The following is a 13,218-nucleotide window of genomic DNA, read 5'->3' as shown; positions in this document are numbered from 1 at the left end:
AATAGGCCATTGCGGTTCCGATTCCAAGCACCTATTCCTACGAACTAAAGAGACCCTGAGATTCAGATCATTTAGAATCAGGTCGCAAGTGGATTCTAGAATGAGGCAGGATGATAAAATTGATTATAGAATCTGCGTGCAGAAAAGAAGCAGATGCCTCAAGTTCTCAATGGAATTAGATTTTTTTTTTTTTTTTTAAAGCCAGAATGGAATCAGATATGGATGGTTCTCGGTTCTAGGATATCATATAAATGTATACACAAAAAATAACAAAATTCAAAGGTTTTTCAATGAATGTAAATGACTGAAAGAAAAAGGAAAATAATTTGAATTTACTCATTCCGCATTTATAAATATCCTGATCCGTGTTCATATATGTTTATTGAGTACCCATTAGCCAGAACCGGCCTCTAATAAGGTCTTTAACCCATGGACCATATCATAATCAGATACAATATTTTGGATCCAAATCCTAGCAACCAAGGTCGTGTATATATCGCATATTCGGGTAGTTCACTATCAATTAAAAGCCTACAATTGATGGTGGTGAACTCAGTAAAATTTGAAGTTTCAACTGCAGCTTTCTCTTCTAGACCTTGTGAATCATTGTCTTATGCCATAGAACATGCATTTGAACTCCACCTATGCACCCCACGCACTCTATTTGTACTAAAATCCTGAAATAAGGGAACCTAGTTAGCACCATAAACATCAACAGCCAAAGCCTTGAAGGTAAAAGATTAAAAAAAAAAGGTTTACGTCAGCTGTGTACTTGCGTTAAAACTACACATACCTGTAGGTAAATAATGTGGTTTTTATCAGACTCCACCCCCACCGTATACTAAGTTTCGAATCCATATCAACTTTCATCTTTCTGATGCTTTAAACTCACAGAATTGTAACTTCACATGATCCATACTAGGGCAACCCAGCTTTGGAATCCAAGTGGTAACATTCTAAGGACTTCAGTGCAGGATAATGCGAGTTCTCTGGCTTCTATGACGCTCTGCCACATGATAATATGCAATTTTGATCTACCCAGGGGTGAGTCAAAGGAAAAAGCACATCAAGTATTTGCTGTCCAGTATATACAATCAGTATTTTACGAGGGCTGGTAGTGAAGCATGTAATTCAGCCAAGCATTGAAATATCCAGTTAAGGAGTTGTTCTCTTGGTAGCTCCAAAAGAAGCTCTGCCTGCGAGACACCAAAAGGTTGAAATAGGAACTTAATGACCACCCTAAATCATGTTAGCAAGAACACAATAGGAAACATTAGCGTTCAACAGAGCCACCTAATGATGACTAAGTACAGGGATTAACCTCTTACCTGCCTCTGTTGTACACATGTCAAAGATGCAGGAAAGTAGGAACTTTTTTTGTTGAGACTGGAAATTAATATTTAATGAGCTTACCAACTAAAAGCAATAAGCAACCCAGAGCATATAACTAATAAAACATGTGCAATGGTGGAAGGCCGAGGACCTTAAAAGTTATTATCTATTAAAATAGATTTCTTTTTTTATTATGTTTGTTGTTTTAAATATTTCATTATTAAATTATGATAGATACACATGCATATAATTTTTAAAGTAACTACTGTAAGGGCACATCCCATGCACATCGTGCAAGCAAAGGGTAAAGATATGAAGTAACATTATATAATCAAATTTTAACTTTTATAACGTGCACCGAAACCAAGGCAAGTATCTGATTTATATAGTATAGATAAGTAATATTAAATTAATATTATGATGCTTGAAGTTCTGTAAAGTATTTGGTACAATGCCCCTTGTAACTCCATTGTAATTCCATTCATCTTGTTTGCAATAAAAGATCTAAAACTTTATTGCTCTTTATATAATTTGTTAAGGAAAAACTAAACCGACTTTGCCGTCTTTTTGTTAATTTAGACATAAACTAGGGCTGTCAATTGGTCAGGTCTAGTCCAGGTCACCATATTAAATTAATATTATGATGCTTTAAGTTCTGTAAAGTATTTGGTACAATGCCCCTTGTAACTCCATTGTAATTCCATTCATCTTGTTTGCAATAAGAGATCTAAAACTTCATTGCTCTTTATATAATTTGTTAAGGAAAAACTAAACCGACTTTGCCTTCTTTTTGTTAATTTAGACATAAACTAGGGCTGTCAATTGGTCAGGTCTAGTCCAGGTCAGCATAGACATGATATTGAGCTGACAAGAAAACATCCAGATCCTATAGTATCTGTAAGTAAGAAATCTAGACCACCCCTATTATTAATCAGGCTTATCAGGTCTGACCTGATGAGACCCACTTATAATGGGCAAGCCTTTGGCTACTATTTCTCTTGCTTTCTCTTCTCAAAATATCTTATATATGCCGTATAAATTGACAATTTTATACATATTATATGAAAGTATTATAGAAGAAAGGTAAACCACAAGAAACACATAAAATGTTGGGAGGCATTTTTATCATGTGCTAATATATATAATCGGTTTGAGTCTTAATCAAGTGCATCATGTTAAAATATAGCTTTGTTCTAGGGTTATTTTAGTCTTTTCTCTTCTTTGAATCAGTGTTTTTTGTCTCTATTCTCAAGCATTTGTATACAGGGGTAATCATGTAATTTTACCTTTTATTATGAATTAAACATTCTGGGCAGCAGTTCTCTCTTTCGATAGAGACTGAAGCTCTATTCTGTTCGACCTTTCTTCTCTTCTTCTCCACCTCTTCCCCTTCTAGGCTCATACTAGAAGCCTCATTATTTATTTAATTAAATACAGGCCTGATAACATGGTATCAGAGCCTGGTTGATTGAGTTTCCTGACTGCATCAGTGAAGGATGCCTGCAACTGGTTCAGCTGAGTTTTATACCAATACGAGAGGAGAGGAAGGGGAAGAACCTAAAAGGACTGATCGCCCAGAAGGTTAAGAGGCTTCTATGCCTCAAGCTGCATCGTTGGTCGACTGTTTGATGGTGGTTTAGACGACTCCTACTCGGCAGTTTGAAGAGGGACTGTGAATGTATTAGCAGTCTATGTTGATGACATCATTGTCACAGGAAGTGATGAGCATGGCATTGAAAAGCTCAAATGATTTTTACAAAACCAGTTCCGGACTAAGGACTTGAGGCACTTGAAATATTTTTTGGGCATAGAAGTAGTAAGGTCAAAGTTGGGAATCTCTCTCACAAAGGAAGTATGTGCTTGGCCTGTTGGAAGAAACTGGTCTTTTAGGGGCAAATCCAATGGATACCCATATAGATCTGAATGTGAAGATGTCTGATAGTGAGGGGGAGCCCCTAGCTGATCCTGGACAATACAGGAGAGTAGATGGAAAACCGATTTATTTAACCATTACAAGACCTGACATTTCCTTCAGTATTGAATTGTTGAGCCAATTCATGCAAAACCCAAGGACAATCCATTGGGAAGGTATTGTTAGAGTTTTACACTATTTGAAGGGGGCTCCAGGTAAAGGGTTGTTGTATAAGAAAGAGAACTTTCCTTGGAAGGATACACAAATGCTGATTGGGTAGGGTCGGCTATTGATAGGAAATCAACAACTGGTTACTGCACTTTTTTGGCAGGGAATTTGATTACTTGGAAAAGTAAGAAGCAGAATGTGGTGGCCGGGAGTGGTGCTAAGGCTGAGTACAGAGCCATGCCCCACATTACATGTGAGTTGGTGTGGTTGAGACAATTGTTACAAGAGATGGAAATATCAGTCACAACCCCCATGAAGCTATTTTGTGACAACCAAGCTGCCATTCATTTCTCTTCCAGTCCAGTGTATCATGAGAGGACCAAACAAATAGAGGTGGATTGTCACTTTGTTTGAGAAAAGGTGGTCAGTGGAGAAATTATTACCCCATACGTGAAGTCTGAAGATCAACTAGCTGATTTATTTACCAAAGGCTTGAGTGGTGCTCGGATGCTCCAACTTGAGGAGTGTTAAAATACAACTTTGTTCTAGGGTTATTTTAGTCTTTTCCCTTCTTTAAATCAGTGTTTTTTGTCTCTATTCTCAAGCATTTGTATACAAGGGTAATAGTGTAATATTACCTTTTATTATGAATTAAACATTCTGGGCGGGAGTTCTCTCTTTCAATAGAGACTGTGAAGCCCTATTCTGTTCGACCTTTCTTCTAGGGTTGTTCATAAGAATGCCCAACCCGACCAAACCGACCAAACCGGACCGACCCAACCCGAGTCGGCCAGGTTTTCATCTGTACCGGTCGGTTTTGGGTTGGGCACATACAAAAACCGATATATCGGGTCGGTTTCGGTTTTCTTGCGTGAAAACCGAGACCAACCCGACCCGAACCAACATAGAGATCTACTAGTTTGGTAGTTCCTACTTCCTAGTTTGAGTAGTTTCCTAATTCCTACTAGTCTTCTACTTCTAGACTTCTACTAGAACTAGAACTCTAGAAGGCCCACTAGGCAATTACAATTAGAATTCAATTAGGTGTCCTTTTTTAGTTTTTTACCTAGATTAGAATTTAGAAGGTTTCTAATTTTTTATTTTATTGATCACTTTTGTCTTCTCTTAAAATCTTCTATTCTCTAACTTGGTTGGTCTGCCCCCCTCATTCCCTCAAGCTCAACTGCTCAAGTCTCATTCTCAAAGTCTCAACTTCAGTCATTCAAAGGTTAGTATTTATTTATTTATTTTTTAATTTAATGCATGTTACAAGTTGATATATTTTATTTGTGTTTTGTTTAAGTTTAAGCTTTGAAAAAAATCCAGTTAATGATGATATATTTGCACAAAAAACTTCAGTTTTGTATGAAAAACCTAATCTATTTAAAATTTTAAGTATATATTTCGGTTTTAATTTAAATATATTTTATATTGAAAACTATTAAATAAAGATATTTCAGTTTTACATAAAAACCGAAATATCTGAAAAAATTTATATCTAAAGAAATATATATTCTGAAATATATGAGATATATATTTCCAGAAAATATATATTCCAAATTTCCAATATATTTTATTTGTATGTATATTTTTGTTTATATATATATATATATATATATATATATATATATATATATATATATATATATATATATATATATATATATATTTAATACATGTTTCAGTTTTAAATAGATTTCCAGAAAATATCTTAAAAAATAAAAACTTCAGTTTTCAGTTTTTATGAAAAACCTAATCTATTTAAATATATATTTCGGTTTTAATTTAAATATATTTTATATTTAAAACTATTAAATAAAGATATTTCAGTTTTACATAAAAACCGAAATATCTGAAAAAAATTATATCTAAAAAATATATATTCTGAAATATATGAGATATATATTTCCAGTATATATTCCAAATTTCCAATATATTTTATTTGTATGTATATTTTTGTTTATATATATATATATATATATATATATATATATATATATATATTTTAAATACATATTTCAGTTTTATTCGGCTTTGTACAGGGGCAAAACCAAAACCGACCCAACCCGGCTCAAACCGACCAGGTCGGTTTGGCCTATCAGTGGGTCGGTTTCGGTTCCCACCTTAGGTAACCCGACCAGGTCGGGTCGGTTGGGAAAATCCCACTAAACCGACCCAACCCGACCCGTGAACACCCCTACTTTCTTCTCTTCTTCTCCACCTCTTCCCCTTCTAGGCTCATACCAGAAGCCTCCTTTTTATTTTATTTAATTAAATACAGGCCTGATAACACATCAGGTAAAGTAGTCCCAACTCTATTATAATTGGGACTCAAAATGCATACTCAGGCCCTGTATAATAGGGTTTGAATGGTTTGGGTCCATCAGTTTGACCCAAACCATTGACATTCCCAAGACTTCAGTAGACAACCCCTAGTTCAGTGGGAGTGATTCACCCCTTTCTCCACTGAAAATGCAACATCTTTACCCAAACTCCCTCTGGTTTTATTTATGGGTATTGCAGCCATTTCCTTGTTTTACAATTCTAATAAGGGATCTACCACCTTCAACATGATAGGTGGCAACTCCTTTTATATGGATCAGGGCCACAGCCCTGTATCTAAACAAGTATTTCTCGGAATTTGCAGGGATCCAAGATGGTTTCAGAATACATGTTTAAGATCACAGCTTGACCAGTAAAGAGTGGGAACTTTAAAAAACATCAACAATTACCTTTACTTGGTTATCCTCAAAAACTAGAGAATTCCGATGAACATCAGATGCCATTGACTCTGTCATCAATTTGAAAACCTTCTTATTCATATTTGTTTCCATACCAACCATCTTGCCTGAAGCATATATTTTAGTGATTCCCAGGTCCGCCGCCATCCTCCTTACATACAACTTTTTCAATAGTATCTCCATGGAGCATGGTTCTTTTCCATATTGGCGCCGCAAATTCTCTGTGAATTGCATCAAACTCCAAACACCTTCCTCCGCAGCTTTCTCAGCCTCGTTAATTATTTCCATGGGATTATCCAAATAATTTATGTACTCTGACGGGAGGTGGGGGCTGATATTTATATCAAGCTGGCATAATATAAGAAGAAGGTGAAATTACCATTGAGAAATGTATTTAAATGCATATTACTAACAACCAAGGTCTAGAAGACATTTGTATCATCATCCATGCCTTATCCCAATTATATGGGGTCAGCTACACGAATCCTGTTTCACCAATCCGTTCTATTTAAAGCCAATATATAAAGAAAAAAAAATTAATGTTCAGTCTTGCTAGTATAGACACTCGATTTGTTATCCAGAATATCAGCCCATATGAAGGAAAGCATCTAGATATCTAACCACAATTAGACGGATTCTCCACAGGCAATTGCCTCAATAAACCTCGTTTGATGGCTGCAACCATCCAAACTGCACACATATCTAGACTGTAAGCCAGATAAGCTTGATCTCTTTCAACCAAGGAAAATATTAATTGGGTGGTTACATTCATTTGTAAGGGTTGACTTCAGACTGAACACATCCTCATGGTTCAATCAAGTTCAAAGCCCCCCCTCCCCGGGTATGCTATGCATCCCAATATGCAGTTACTAGGTAGTACAACTATCATGCATGAGGTTGATTCTTACATTTAATGAACCTAGTTCTCAGATGATACTAGATACCTGTACACTATGGTAAGGAACCGAGACCAGCCGGTGCTCTTCAACCTGAATGCCAAAGAAAAGGAAATCAGAATATCTGCAAGTGACATAAATTGTGAACCAAAAGATTGTGATTAAATGGACAGTGAAGCCAGTTAACCAGTTACCTGAAAGCAAAAATACCTCTCAGCAGATGCTAAGAATATATATATTTTTTTATCAACAGATGCTAAGAACATTTAAGATAAAGACATTCCTATTGTCCTACATTATATACCAGTGCCTAACTTTCTTTCCCCCAACCCCACCCAAAAAGTTGGTCTCTCTCCATAAAACACACCTTAACCACCTTATCGGTTTTACGTGTGCATTTCACTAATGGCTAATGCACTCATATATCTACTAGTGGGCATAAATTGCTTTCTATAACTAGTTTTTCCAGGCCTGAAGTTTGAGGATTTTCTTGTAGAGTACTTATATGGCATATCCAGACAATATACACAGAGAGGTCTTCATAATCAGCCATGTATATGGTGTCCTGGTCCTGTTCATCCCAGCCCTATAACTCCCAAGATATTGTTCTATTCTCATGCTCTTAGTTTATATGAATTTATTGAATAAAGATGGTTGAAAGAAAGATTCTTTTCCAAAGTTCAGAGTGCTAAAGCCTGAACTTTATACATGATTTTTTTTTTCTCCATGCCTGAGTGAGAAAATGGTGAATTGACAACAGTTATAGCAGTAAATAGAAAACCAGCCCGACCCGATGGTCCACGGGCCGTGCCCCGGCCTGGCACGATTTGTATGGGTCGATGGGCTGTGCCAGGCTTGGGGTTTTAGCACTGTCATGCCGTGCTGCCCGTGGCCCTGCTCATATTATATATAATATACTATACAAATTATAATCATATAATAAAATACAGTATATAATGTATTAATAAAATAAACATTTTTTTTCAACTTTATTATACTATTTTATTTAATTATTGTATATATAAGCAATTGTATACATCAAAGTTCATATAAAATTACAATTTTAAGTTTTTTTCAATTTTTTAAATAAATAACTTTGGCCCGGTCCACAGCCTGGCCAGGCCCAGCACGGGCCCACAAGCTCAGGCCGTGCGTCGTGGGCCGTGCCGGGCCAACCCCCCAAAATATACCAGGGGAGGAAGGCACAATCCGCAGGCCAAACGCGGGCTGTGCTGTGCCAGCCCAGTACAGCCCGTTTTACACATCTAAAAACATCATTGTACAGCCATGATGCTTCTCTAAAAAAAGTAAAGAAATAGAACAGATTTATTTACCTTGGACAAACTCTCAAAAAGCATTTCAAAGAAGAGATCAATGCCTACATTTCCAATATCTCCTGTCTGCTGTTCACCAAAAATATTCCCAAATCCTCTTATACCCATGTCTCTCTCTGCAAGTTGGAAACCTTGCCCAAGATCCCGACACTCTTCAAGAGCTGAAAGCCTCTCCTGAATTCAAAATTGTATCTAAATAGTTAAAGAAGAGAAAAAAAATCCAAGTTCTTCCCAATTAACAGTAAAAGAGTTCACAAGAACTTGGATAATTCGTGAACACCAAGATGGAAGATTCTGAACCAACAAATGCAACATGTACAGATAATATAATGACTTATAAACCTCAATTAGTACATATTAGATGCTCCCAAATAATAAGCAGTTAAAGGAAACTTTGATGAAGAAAACATACCAATGTTTGATCAGATAGCAGTGATTTGTCAGGGTAAAATAAATGTGCATAAGCTTCTTTATCTGCCCGCCCCACCCTTCCACGCAGCTATGGGAAAAGAACAGATCAAATACCATTGTTAGTCCCACTCTGATGAATGAATTCTCTCAGCAACACAAAAACAAAGCGTCAACCAAGCTGACTGTGTAAGAGCTCAAGGAAAATACACAATCCATAGACATGAAGTCCTACATAAGAAATAGGATAAATGGTCAACATCCAATATTTGCTTGTATTGGGAAGACATCTAGAAGGAATTAAAGCATAACTTCCTACACTATAATACTTCCCAAAGTTTAGCCTACTTCAGCACAAACTCTATATCTAATCCCCAAATATTGTTCATCTCAGCCCTATAAATCCCCAGATATTGTGCTATTCCTACACTATAAAACTTCCCAAAGTTTACATTGGAAGACATCCACAAGATATGAAACCCTCCACTACTATTCTTTTTGTAAGCAAATCCCCCACTATATATTTTCCCAAGGTCATGCCCCATTCCAAGTAACAAGTTTATCTAATCCCCAGTTCATACTTCTTCTATGCCATACAAATATCCCTACAAAGATTAATCTCATGAAAGAAATATTGCATTTTATTTCCCCAAGACAATTATTAAAATCACTTTTTAATCCTTTACAACAAACAAGCCGAGGTCAAGCTTAGAACTTCTACAGGGAAAAACAGATGGCAACACCAAACACATTAAAATTAACTGTTAAAGTAAACATATACAGAAAATTACAGAAGAGGAGTTTTGTTCCTTTTAATATCTTTTGGAAGAATTGGAAGTAAAATTGTACTAGAAAAAAAGGTCTAATGACTACTACCTAACTACTATATCTTTACATAAAGTCACATTTGTGCCCTCACCAAATTCTATAATCTCCACAAATGAGATAAGTAGTCGTACAAGACTACAGATATCTTTTAGACTTTGAACAGAAAATAAAAGAAAAAAGAGAAGAGAAGAAGAGAGATGGAGAGGGAGAACTTGTGGATGGGTTTTAGAAAGAAGAGAGTGGTTGGTGTAATGAAACAGCCGCCCCAGTCTTTAAATTTATATACACAGTTGTATAATTGTAGTAGGACTTAATGCTTACATGGCAAGATAAGATAAGATAAGATTAAAAACTAATCCTACTAAAAAACTAATCCTAATCAATGACTTAATTAAATCTAAATACAACTCAGGCTGTCATACGAGTACACTAGTGTGGGATCCACAGTTTCCTACACTCCCCCTCAAGTTGGGAATAGATGTTTGTCATTCCCAACTTGCATAGGTCTTCCTCTAACTTCTTTCTTGAAACAGCCTTGGTGAGAAAGTCTACAAGCTGCATGTCGGAGGTGATGTATGGAAGGCATACTTCTTGAGATGTAACCCTTTCTCTGATAAAATGCCAGTTCCTTTCAATATGCTTAGTTCTGCCATGTTGTAGTGGATTATGGGCTATATTAATGGCAGCCTGATTATCACAGTACAACATTAGGGGTTTCTCATAAACAATACCCAATTCCTCAAGTAATGATCTCAACCATAGAATCTCAACAACACCATTTGCCATGGACCTATATTCAGCTTCAACACTGGAACGAGAAACAACACTTTGTTTCTTACTCTTCCAGGAGACAAGATTACCTCCTACAAAGGCACAATATCCAAAGGTAGATCTTCGATCATCAACACACCCCGCCCAATCAGCATTTGTGTAAACTTTTATCTTCATGTGGTCATTATTCTTAAACAAAATGCCCCTACCTGGGGACCTCTTCAAATATGCTAATATCCTCTCAACTACAAGGAAGTGAATAGTTCTAGGAGAGTGCATATACTGACTAACTACACTGACTGCATAACTGATGTCGGGTCATGTGAAGCAAAGACAGAGAAGTTTTCCAACTAATTGTTGGAACATAGTTTTATCTTCAAGAGGCTCTCCACCCTCTGCATTGATCCTGTGGTGCTGTTCAATAAGTGTGTCTGCAAGCTTAACTCCCAACTTCCCTGTTTCTTCCAGCATATCAAGGACACACTTTCGTTGAGAGACAAAAATCCCATGCTTGGATCTAGCTACCTCAATGCCCAAGAAGTATCGTAGTTCCGCCAAATCTTCTACCTCAAACTCTTGATGGAGTTGCTTAAGAGACTCAATTTTGCTAGCATCACTTCTTGTTACTACAATATCGTCCACATACACAGCAAGAAAAGTTATGGAAGAAGTCACTCTCTTAATAAACAAGGTGTGGTTTGACTGGGCCTGCACATATCCAAACTTTTCAAGGGTTCGTCTGAATCTGTCAAACCAAGCTCTAGGGGACTGTTTTAGTCCATATAAGGCTTTATTCAATCGACAAACCATTTTTTCTATCTCCGTACCATAAAATCCAGGAGGCAATTGCATGTAAACTACTTCCTACAATTCTCCGTTGAGGAAGGCATTTTTAACATCCATTTGATACAATGGCCAAGAGTAACTAATTGCAAGAAATAATAGGATTCTGATAGTAGTCATCTTTGCTACTGGTGCAAAAGTTTCTAAGTAGTCAATACCATATGTCTGAGTAAATCCCTTTGCAACTAATCGGGCCTTTTACCTTTCAACAGAACCATCAGCATTATGTTTCACAGTGAACACCCATCTACATCCAACCGGTTTCTTCCCTTTAGGCTGATCAACTATCTCCCAGGTATTGTTTCTGATGAGGGCATCCATTTCTACTTTTATTGCATCTTTCCACTCAGGTACTGACAATGCTTCCTGTATTGTTCTGGGAATGGGAATATCAGCAATAGATGCGAGAAAAGACTTGTAGGAGGGAGACAAATGATCATAGGACAAAAACTGAGAAATGCAGTGAATTGTGGATGTGGTGCAATGGCGTTTGCCTTTAAGGACTACTATGGGGAGGCCAAGGTCATTTAATGAAGGTGAAGACTCCATGGTGGGATGTCTCTCATCTGTAGTATTTGGTGAAGAGATTGTGGTACCTAGATCTGGATCTGTAGAAGGAACTGTAGGGTACTGAGGTACCTAAATCTGGATTAGCAGAGGGAGTTGGGACTGGCTTGGACTGCTGATGTCCAAAATCAACTTGTCTCCACCATCTGTGATAGACTCTCACATCCCTGCACCTTTGACAACCTTCCCCACTACACCCCTCTTCACTTGATGGGATTGGTAAAGGAACTTCTGATGAGCTAATCCCAACCTCACTATTCTCCCCCTAAGGAGAAACCCTTGGATAATAGGGTTCGTCCTCAAAGAAGGGGACATCCATTGAGACAAATCTTTTCCCAGAAGTGGTTTCATAATAGCAACATCCATTTTGAGTTTGTGCATAACCAAGGAAAATACATTTTGAGGCCTTAGAATCAAATTTGGAACGATGAGGGCCAAGGATCTGAACGAAGCAAGTGCAACCAAAGGTTTTAAGGGGGATGGTAAACAATTCTTTATCAGGGTATAAAAGGGTAAATGGAGGTTTCATGTCAAGAACCCGTGAGGGAATCTAATTGATGAGATATATTGCTGTAAGAGCAGCATCCCCCCAGAAACGTATAGGCACATTTGAGGTAAACATAATGCTTCTGACTACCTCCAATATGTATCTATTCTTTCTTTCAGCAACCCCATTTTGCTGTGGTGTATGAGGACAGGTACTCTGATGGATAATCCCATGGTCAAGCAGGTAGGAGGCTAATGGGTTTGCAAAATATTCTTTTGCATTATCGGATTTAAAAATTTTAATTTTGACCCCAAATTGGGTTAAAATCATCTGATGAAAGATCCGGGTTAATGCGGGAACCTCATCTCGAGAAGGCATAAGGTAAACCCAAGAAAACCGAATATAATCATCAACAAACAATAGGAAAAATCTGTACCCCCTCCTTAGTTTTATGATGTTTTTCTGAGTAGATGTTTTATGTTAGTTGTTAGATAGGAGGTGGGGACCATAGTAGTTATGTAAGTCCAAATTTTATTATGTTTTTTGAGTGTTATGTATGATGTTTTATGTTTTGCCGCCCTATAAGGGCATAGTTGTCATTGTACTGTTCTAGTATTTTAGTATAAATAATAAGTGAAGGAGGCGGCCAGATTATTGCTCTCTTTTCTTTCAACTTCTCTTCTTTTCTTCTTCTCCTTCTCTCTTCCTTCTCTCTTCAAGAAACTACTTTCTTTCATATTTTTTAATTCAGTAGATTTCTACTTGGTACTAGAGCATCGACTAGGGTTTCTTGAAGCATTCTCATGCAGCCCTAGATCAGCCGACTACATGAAGTAGTAAAGGGCTCATTGATCTGCTATAGATTGCCCAGTTCTTGGAGTTTTTGGTGGGATCTAGGCATCAAGAAGGTGATCTAATATTCAACATCAAA

General features: G+C 37.0%; 1 protein-coding gene across 1 annotated transcript in view; it reads right to left on the bottom strand.

Annotated features, from left to right (window-relative positions):
* Positions 1-299: 299 nt before the first annotated feature.
* The window catches only part of LOC148853317 (DEAD/DEAH box helicase), a 43,506-nt gene continuing 30,587 nt past the window's right edge, over positions 300-13,218 (bottom strand). Inside the window, exons 9-14 of the mRNA XM_088983380.1 lie at positions 8,796-8,882; positions 8,384-8,557; positions 7,098-7,142; positions 6,145-6,501; positions 794-1,196; positions 300-677 (exon numbers count right to left, since the gene is read on the bottom strand). Of these exons, the coding sequence (XP_088839506.1) occupies positions 1,095-1,196; positions 6,145-6,501; positions 7,098-7,142; positions 8,384-8,557; positions 8,796-8,882 (765 nt within the window). The 3' untranslated portion in view covers positions 300-677; positions 794-1,094. The remainder of the gene's footprint in view (positions 678-793; positions 1,197-6,144; positions 6,502-7,097; positions 7,143-8,383; positions 8,558-8,795; positions 8,883-13,218) is intronic.

Source organism: Nelumbo lutea, chromosome 4 (genome assembly GCF_056320005.1).
Source record: "Nelumbo lutea isolate HS-2025 chromosome 4, American lotus-T2T, whole genome shotgun sequence".
NCBI classification, from domain to species: domain Eukaryota; kingdom Viridiplantae; phylum Streptophyta; class Magnoliopsida; order Proteales; family Nelumbonaceae; genus Nelumbo; species Nelumbo lutea.
This window is presented reverse-complemented; position numbering and strand designations above follow the sequence as displayed.